This window comes from Hipposideros armiger, unplaced genomic scaffold, assembly GCF_001890085.2.
Source record: "Hipposideros armiger isolate ML-2016 unplaced genomic scaffold, ASM189008v1 scaffold_129, whole genome shotgun sequence".
In the NCBI taxonomy this organism is placed as follows: domain Eukaryota; kingdom Metazoa; phylum Chordata; class Mammalia; order Chiroptera; family Hipposideridae; genus Hipposideros; species Hipposideros armiger.
This window is the reverse complement of record NW_017731479.1, coordinates 2,318,274-2,327,378: the sequence shown is the minus strand read 5'-3', so window position 1 is coordinate 2,327,378 and position 9,105 is coordinate 2,318,274. Positions and strand designations below refer to the sequence as shown.

The 9,105-nt window shown below is 54.7% G+C and overlaps 1 protein-coding gene across 1 annotated transcript in view; it reads right to left on the bottom strand.

Moving 5' to 3' along the window:
• Positions 1–643: 643 nt before the first annotated feature.
• The window catches only part of ACADS (acyl-CoA dehydrogenase short chain), a gene marked incomplete at its 5' end in the record, with an annotated part of 14,298 nt that continues 5,836 nt past the window's right edge, over positions 644–9,105 (bottom strand). The window contains 8 exons of the mRNA XM_019649061.1: positions 644–1,550; positions 1,764–1,820; positions 2,017–2,112; positions 2,284–2,421; positions 2,494–2,664; positions 2,982–3,133; positions 3,610–3,721; positions 3,966–4,115. Coding sequence (XP_019504606.1) covers positions 1,398–1,550; positions 1,764–1,820; positions 2,017–2,112; positions 2,284–2,421; positions 2,494–2,664; positions 2,982–3,133; positions 3,610–3,721; positions 3,966–4,115 — 1,029 coding nt within the window. The remainder of the gene's footprint in view (positions 1,551–1,763; positions 1,821–2,016; positions 2,113–2,283; positions 2,422–2,493; positions 2,665–2,981; positions 3,134–3,609; positions 3,722–3,965; positions 4,116–9,105) is intronic.

The following is a 9,105-nucleotide window of genomic DNA, read 5'->3' as shown; positions in this document are numbered from 1 at the left end:
CCTCTACTATCCAGAGGCCTCACAGCAATGACAGGTCAGCTTCCCTGTCCTTCCTGCTCTGCAGAGGGCTGTCCCTATCTCCTTTAAAATCTCTTTGCTTTTTATCCTTTTTTGTTTTCTCTTTCAGCAGCTTCGCTCACCTCATTGGGCCACAGTGACTATAAGCGTGGGCTCCGACTCCAGGCACCTTGGCCCAAAGCCAGCCCTCTTGGCATCAGGGCCCTCTGCCTAGCAGGCTCCGTGCTGGCCCACTGTGAGAACTCAAGTAGTAAGCAAAAAGGATGCTTTAAAAGTCTCCATTTCCTCACACCAGGCCCTCTACAGCTTTGCCCCTTCCGCCTCCCCCACCTTGCCCCACCCAGCTGGCGTCTTCCTCCAGCTTGGAGGCGCTGTGGTCACTGTCCCAGGTCCACTGGACCCAGCTCCTCCTGCTGAAGGTGCCAGGACAGAGACAAACCCTCCCTACAGTCAGCCACACACACACGCACGCACGCACGCACACACACACTCGGCCTTACACACACACACCCCTCCCTACAGTCAGCCTTACACGCACACTCTCTCTCACAGGGTGGGGTTTGTCAGTAAGCCGACTGAAGGACAATCTTCCCTCCCCAGCAGCACTCAGGCAAGGACACAAGACTGGGGGACAGTAGGCTTTATTACTTCCAGTCAGTGCCTGCATTTGACTGTCCCAAAGCGCAAATCAGACCACCCACCTGTACTCATTTGTACTTGACAAAGAACAGGTTAATGGTGCTCCTAATAATGACCCAGCCCCACAGCCTTCCCAAGACAGCCCTGGGGGCTGAGAGAGCACAAGTGCCGCTACTCTGAGGCCTGATCAATCCGGCCCCAACCGGCTCCTCCTCCTGACCCCTCACCTGGTGGGGTGGGGGGGTGTGTGCAAAGAGCAGACACTGCCCAAACCTAGTTGCACCTGGTCTTCTGCTGAGCACCAGGACCCACAGAAACAGAACAGGGAGCCTCACAGTGGTAACCTAGCCCTTCCCATGGCCCTGCCGTCAGGAGGCCACGTCCCCTCGGATGAAGAAAATAAGGCACGGCCGTGAAGGGGGAGCAAAGGCAAGGAACTGGGCTGAAGATGGGTGTCCTCAGACACAGGTCACAGCCCCCTCACTTTTCCCTTCTCTGAGACTTGCGCCAGGCATTTTGGTCTGGTGTAGGCAGAGGTGAAGGCGGCAGGAAAACCACTTCCAACCAGTTTATACTGGAAGGGCCGGGGCCGGGGTGGCCCTGGCAAGAGGAGGCTTGGCCTCTGCCTGTCCCACGGTCTTTGGGAGTCAGAGTCATGGCCACGTGGCTCCCCTCCCTTTCCCAAGGTCCTCAGGCCAGCCTGGCTCCGGGTAGGGCAGCGGTCAGCCCTGCGCGGGAGTTCAGCTCCGGTAGCTCTTGAGCAGGTGCCCGGCGATGACCAGCCTCTGGATCTCACTGGTGCCTTCATAAATCTCGGTGATGCGGGCATCACGGTAGTGCCGCTCGGCCGGCATCTCTGTCACGTAGCCCATGCCACCCAGGATCTGAATGGCCTAAGGTGGAAAGCAGGGGCTCAGTAAGGAGGAGACCCCTCTGTTGTGGGGAAAGACAGGGGCAGGATCAGCCTCACAGAAGGACCAGCTGGGGGAGGGACAGCTGGCACACAGTGGGCTATGCAACCCCTGGAGCCTCACCAGGAAGCACTTCCAGGCGTGGGGGAGGAGGAGGAGGTGGGGGACACGGACAGATGGATGGACGGGACTCACCTGGTGGCTGATGGCAGTTGCGGCCTCCGATGCAGCCAACTTGGCCATCGCTGCCTCCTAACCACAGGAGGGGGGGGGGGGTCAGAAACTTTACCTTGCGGGGAGCCCCCAGCACATGGCCCCTCAGCAGGGGAGGGCCTGGTGAGGCTTCCCCTTGAAGCGACAGGCCCACAGGCCTGAATAACTGGAGCCCCACGCAGCCCCTCCGCCCACCAAAGGCCAATGCCCGGGGAGACCCCTTCCCCACAGGCACCTTGGTGAACGGCTTCTTATTATCCTTCAGCATGGCAGCGCGCCAGGTCAGCAGCCGGGCACTCTCCAGGGCCAGGGCCATGTCCGCCAGCTTGAACTGCAACAACCAGGCCCCAGCCCACTGGTCAGCAGTTGCCCCTCCCCCCTTCCCTCCCTCCAAGGACCGGAGGGTCGACAAGGGTGACCACGGAGCAGGCGGAAGCCTGTCTGCCTGAGCTGCCCCCCCTCCAGCATCCAGGCTGGGCTCCTGAAGCCTCCGCCTCCTTACCTGGATGCCCTGGAGCTTGGTGAGGGGCCCCCCAAAGGCCCTGCGATTCTCGGCGTAGTTCACAGCACAGTCAAGGGCAGCCTGGGCGATGCCCAGAGCCTGGGAGGCGATGCCAATACGGCCCATGTCCAGGGTTTGCTGTGGGGACCACCCCAGTCAGTGGCTGGCCAGCTGGGCCCCAGGGCCGCCCACCCCCACTGCCGGGCTCACCATGGCTATCTTGAAGCCCATCCCTGGCTCCCCCAGCAGGTTGTCCTTGGGGATGCGACAGTCCTCAAAGATGAGGTTGGCCGTGGAGGAGGCCCGGATGCCCAGCTTGTCTTCCTTCTTCCCCAACGTGAGCCCGGGCGTTGGCATGGGAACCAGGAAGGCACTGATGCCCTGAAAGGCACACAAACCCAGTCAGTGACTTTCCCAGAGGCTGCCCTAGGCCACGCCCCTTACACCACACCAGACACAAACTCCAGTCCCTTCCCTGCACCTCCCTCAGGACCTTGGGCAGCGCCGCCCTCTGCTGGCTCCTCTGGGGAAGGTGCAGACTCCCGCCCCAGGCCGCGGGCAGGCCAAGGAGGAAAAGGGCCAGTCCCAAGGTGCTCCCGAGCAGAAACAGATCCACCAGGCCAAGGGGATTCGGATCTAGAAACTACGAAATGACTGCAGCCCGGAGGTCTCATGGGCCCTCTCTCTGGGGTCCCCACCTTGTTTTGCAAGGATCTGTCGGTGCTGGCAAAGACCACGGTGGCTGAGGCCTCCCAGCAATTGGTGATCCAGGCTTTGGTGCCATTCAGGACCCATGAGTCACCCTCTGCCCGGGCAGTGGTGGAGGCGGCTCCCGCGTCGCTGCCATTCCCTGTTCCACACAGACTCAGAATTCACCTTCACATTACCACCCCCACGCCCGCAAGGGCACTGCTGCCAACTCAGCAGGAAGCCCAGCCTCATCCCCCAGCTGGTGAGCATGACCAGGCTCCAAAGAGTCAGGGTCCAGGCCCCGGGAGAAAGTTCCAGGGTTGTGCCAACTCCCAGAGCTTTCAGAGCAAAGCAGGGCGTGCAGCAGCTGGGCAGCTTCGGGCCAAAGGGACCCGAGAGCTAAGCGTCCCTCCCAGCTCGGCTGAAGCCACCATGTCTTCCTCGGCAGATCCCAGGCAGCCAGAGCCCAAGCCCCAGCGGCTCACACTGAAAGCCCAGAAGCAACAAGCAACTGACCCAAGTCAGCACAGGCCCCCCAGTTCCCTGCCTCTCCTCGGGGCAGCCCAGCTCCAGTCTTAGCCTGTCACCCTGATTCTGAGGTGAGGGGGTGGGGAGACCGCTGACCCACTGTGGTACCTGGTTCACTGAGGGCAAAGCAGCCGATTTTGTCACCCTTGGTGAAAGGCTTGATCCACTGCTGCTTCTGCTCCTTGGAGCCAAACTTCAGGATGGGCCCCAAGTAGAGGGACTGTGGGGACAGAGGGGAGGAGTCAGGGGCCTTCAAGCCCAGGCCACACCTGCCTGCCCGCAGACCCCACCCCAAGGCCTGTTCTCTCCAGAGCTCTACCTGAAGGGCCAAGTCCAGAGGAGGTCAGGGGCTGGGAGCTAAGGCCTGGCTATGCCCCGTATGTTGGGACACATTGCCGAGTGCCTGCCCACCCACAGGAGCCTCCCCTCCACCTGTGTCCCAGGGGCCCAGGACGGGGACTCACATTGTTGACACTCATGATGACTCCGGTGGAGGCACAGCCCCGGCTGATCTCCTCCATCGCGATGGCATAGGCCAGGTAATCGAGGCCAGCACCATTCAACTCCTCTGGCACATCCATGGCCAGAAGCCCAAGCTCGCCCATCTTCTTCACCTGGCCGCAGGGAAGGATGTCACAACAGCAGCTGGGAGCCAACACCTACCCTCCCCAGCCCCAAACCCTCCTGCCCCTGACCAGTGTCTACAAAGACTCGGTTCCTCTAGCCCCACCCACCCGCACGCACCATGATCCCCGAGTCCAGACGCTGAAGACCCAGCCTCAGCTGAGGTGTGCGCGACAGCACCATTCATTCAGGCCGTCCTGCCCCAACACTTGACACTGGCTCACCTCTGTCCACAGCCACAACCAGAAGGCACAGGAAGCCTTCAGGGGCCTCGAGGTAAGAAGGTAGTGCCACACTGACCTTCTTTCAGGCGCTTAAGCACACCACACACATCCCCCCTACCACCACAGGGCCTTTGCACATGCCATTTCCTGTCAGCAATGCCCTTTATCAACTAGGTATTATTTCCTCCTCCCCTTCGGATCTCAGCTCAAGCATCGCTTCTGGGGGCTGCCACCTCTGCCCTCACAAAGTCAAATCCTGTGATCACACACGCCTGCAGCACCTGTGCCTCTCCTCTAAGTGCTTATGCAGCGGGAATGTCTCACCTACTACTGTGCTCGTTTTGATTGAGGTCTTTCTCCCCGAACATGAGGGCAAAGACTGTGTGTTTTTTGCTCACTGCTATGTTCCCAGTGAGGGAATGAATGAATGGTAAGAGCTTGGGATTTCTGATTTGGAATAACAGTAATAGTAATGGAGAATTACCAAGTGCTTACGATATGCTATGCTCTGAGCAGGTGCTTTGTGTGTGCTCTTTCGTTTGAGTTGCGCTATGAGAACGATGCTCTGAGTCAACCTTTTCTCACAGGTGGGGAAACCGGAGCTCAGAGCTTATCAGGGGTGCGGCTGGGGTTGAAACCAGGCACTGACTTCTGGATTTTAACCAGCTCAGCCCTTCTGAATTAGGACCAATTCCTTAACCTCTGTAAATCTGCTTTCCACCTGAGAAATGTGGCCAACAGAACCAACCTAGCCTCGAGAAGAAAGAACTAAAACCAACTACCTCTGGGGAGCAGGGCCGGGGGGAGAGGGGGCCAATGGTTTTCATCAGCCCTTTAAAATCGTTTGATTCCAGCAAACATGTTCTTATACTATTTTAACTTAAAAGAAGCAGCTAGTAAGAATGTTTCCAATATTTTCTCTAATTAATATTACTTCTGTGATTAAAAAAGTTTTATACCCTTTCCCTACCTACCTCATAGAATGAAGGACTGAGACAACACAGATAAAACGCTGAGCCCAGTGCCTGGCACAAGCTGAGTGATCAGTTAATGGCACTTATTAGCATTAAGTGGCTGACAAGTTCTTATCTGGACAAGAACGTATGGGAGAAAGGTGATGCCCGTGAACCTGCAGCGCTTCCGTTATGAGTCGTGTGCCCCTCTAGGAAACTGCTTGTGAAATTCGGCCTTGAATTGTTCCCATGGGAAACTGTCTCATAAGACTCTACGCTTTAGGTCTGGGCCTTACCTCAGGGTCTCCCGCGCGTAACACAAATGGGGACAGAGTGTCTGCCGAGTGGCACTGAGCGACTGACCCCCCAGTGCTGATCAAGCTCCACAGCCCCCAAGGCCGACACTGGGCTGCAGTCGGAGGGGAAGGAGACAGCCAGCAGGTGGGAGGCAAGATGAAAGCCCCCCAAAGATGTCTGTGTCCTGATCCCCGGGACCTGTGAATGTGTCTGCTCAAGAGGCCAAAGGGACTTTGCAGATGACATTAACGACTTGACATGTGAGGATTACCCTGGATTAGCCAGGTGGCCCAATGTCATCACATTCTGAGGGAGACAGGAAAGTCAGAGAGAAAAAGATGTGATGATGGAAGCAGAGGTCAGAGTGGCATGAACGCTGGATGGAAGGGGGTCACGAGCCAAGGAATGCTGGCAGCTTCTAGAAGCCGGACACGGATGGTCCCCAGCACCTCCAGAGGGAACACAGCCCTGCCGACACCTTGATTCCAGCTCAGCAAGACCCACTAGGGATTTCTGACCTCCAGGAACTGTCAGATAACCTGTACTTGTTTGAAGCCAATGAGTCTGTGGTAATTTGTTACGACAGCCGGAAGAAACAAGTACACGGTGCTACAAGGAACTCCGGGCTGCCAGGGAGGTGCCATTTTGAGAACCACTAAGAAGATAAACATTTTGTGGTCACCACGCACCTGGAAGAAGCGGTGATCCCGCTAAGAAATGCTGTGTCACCTCAGCGGGCAGGAAACTACTGGGGGCTGGGACAGTTTATGCAGCACTGTGCTCCGAATGGGATCTGGGGACTCGCAGAGTCCTGTGCCAGCATGAGCGTGGCCTTGCAACAGAGCCCCTTTGGAACCCAAGCTTAGGGCACCTAACAAACCCATTCCAGGGTGAAAGCAGAGTTTTAATAGAGAATACCAGGGTTGGGTTAGGAGCCTAGGCCATAGTCTCGCAGGTGCTAGAAATACGCAGGTCTCCCAAGATTCATCCTCAGGCCTTGCCAGGACCGCACTGAAAGCCTTTCTCTGGCCTACCAGCAAAACACACAGGGCCAAAAAACCCCTCCAACTATTTCACCCTACAAATGCCATCGGACTTCCCTGGACGCTGAGATACACCCTCCTCTTCATCCTATCGCTCTTCAGTAACCAACCCTGGTATACACGACGGATTCGTCGATCGCCCCATGGCTCCATTTCATCCCAAGAAACAAAAAGGGAACGAAAATTCCCAGGCAGAGTGTGGGCAGAACAAGGCTGACCCATCTTCCTTCTGCAGGTGCGGGAACTCACGTGGAGATGGTGCTACTGCCGGGGCCCACTGACTCAGGCCAAGTCTAGGCCACAAGGAAGCCCAAAGTCTTGGCACTCTCCTCTCCAGAGGGGGACCCCCAGAGGGGGACACCATTTGCCTCTGGCTCTCTTGATAGTTCTCTCTGTGCTACAATAAAAAGCTGCAGTTCACGAGTACTTCCCCCTTCTCCTCCGTCTTCCTCGTCACCAGTGTTTTCTTTTAAAACATCTACCTCGATCAGTGACCGGGACAGCATTTCCACTCACGATCACTCTGGAGCTTGGCCAGCAAATTTAAATAGATGGGGTGCCGCTCTCAAATACAGGGGCTGGTCTGCGCGAGCCCCAACTTGTCCCTCCCTCCCTGAGCTTATATATTAATTAATACAATCAAGGCTCATCCAAGTCCATCAGTGATGACTGGGGCTGTTTCTCTCAACCTTTCTCATTCTGAAACAGGTCTCTATCGATTTCTGGCATGGGCAGCCACAGGACCATTCTAGAAGAAAACTGGAGACAGAAGCAATAATAGAGGCAAAGTATACACTCTGAAGTGTATCCTGCAGCGAGGGAAAGAAAAAGGGTGGCAGTGGAGAGAAGAGACAATATAATCAAAAAGAAGGGAAAAAAATAATGCGTGTCCAGTTGAATAAATAATTTCTGATCTAAGCACGCTGATGGTAACTGGCTAGTAACAACAGCCAGGCTCCCTAATATTTTAGCAGAGAGGCCTGACCTTAACAGCTAGCTCAAGGGGCGCTTCTTAGAGCTACCATAGTGGTCCCTTGGTCCCTTGTGTCTGTGAAGCAAGAACCCAGACTTGCATTTTTTTTTTAATTGGGGAATAGTGTGTCTTTCCAGGACCCATCAGCTCCAAGTCAAGTAGTTGTTTCAATCTAGTTGTGGAGGGCGCAGCTCAGTGACCCATGTGGGGATCGAACTGGCAACCTTGGTGTTGTGAGCACTGTGCTCTAACCACCTGAGTTAACCGGCCGCCCCAGACTTACATCTTAAAAAAAGGCAACTTCACTGACTAGGCCAAGCCTAGGAATCTCCAATCTCCCAAGAGAAAATGTGAGAAAGGGCAAGACCCCTTTCCTTGCTGAGCCCAACAGCACCTACCACCTTCATATTTGAGAAATGTTTAGAGGTCCTTCATATAAAAACAATGCTTTAAGTCACTTCTAAAGCTCAGATTTAAAACAAAAAATCAAATCAGGAGCATTTTCTCCATCCGTTGAGATTTTGCTGTCCGTTTGGCTCAAAGAAACTCATAAAAATTCAAAAGTATAAAAACAAATCTATTCTGAGTAGGCCTATGCTCACTAGAGTCAAACTAACCCCCTTTTTAAAGAAGACCATTTCTTGCCATGTTGAAGATCTGCTTCTCAGTCAGGGAAAGAGGCCCCGTGAGCCACCTCCTCTAGTCCCCGCTTTGTGCCGGAGCGTGTGCTGTATGCTGGGATGATAAGGACATTCCGGATGACTTGATGGGTGGACCATCTGGTTCAATTCAATAAAATCCAGCAAACATTTATTAAATGTCAAGCACTTCCTGGGTGCCAGGTGACATGTTGGACAGGGAGATGCGAGAATGAACAAGACCCAGTCCCTGCCTCCAGGAAATGACAGTTTGAAGTATTAGGCTGGTACAAAAGTCATTGCCATTATTTGTAATGGCAAAAACCGTAATTACTTTTGCACCAACCTAATAACTGTGCTATAAGACGGATACAATACTGCGTGCGCTAAGCACAACTAGAGAATTAGGGACTGTGGATGGAAAGAATGCTCCTGGAAACACAGAGAGATGAACTCTGGTGGGGAGAAATGAGAGGAAATGGCATTCAGGAGACATTTCCAGACTGGAATTAACAAGGGTCAGAGGATATGAAGAAGAAAAATGGGGTAGGCCACTAGGCGTTTCTATGTGGCCAACTACGTCAGTGTTAGCACCATCACCTGCGGTAGGGCAAGAGGGGAGAAGAGCAGGTTTTGTACTTGATATAGTAAAGTTATGCAATACATAGTCCCTGAGTGAAAAAGACAGTGGGTTCCGTTTGTTTGTTTTTTTAAGATTTTTACTGGGGAATTGGGTGAGGGAACAGTGCTAGGGAATTGGGGGGAAGGGGAACAGACAAGTTGCTGTCCTTTTGTTCTTCAGTCTAGTTGTGGAGGATGTTGCTTCACTGGCCCAAGTTGGCACCGTCATTG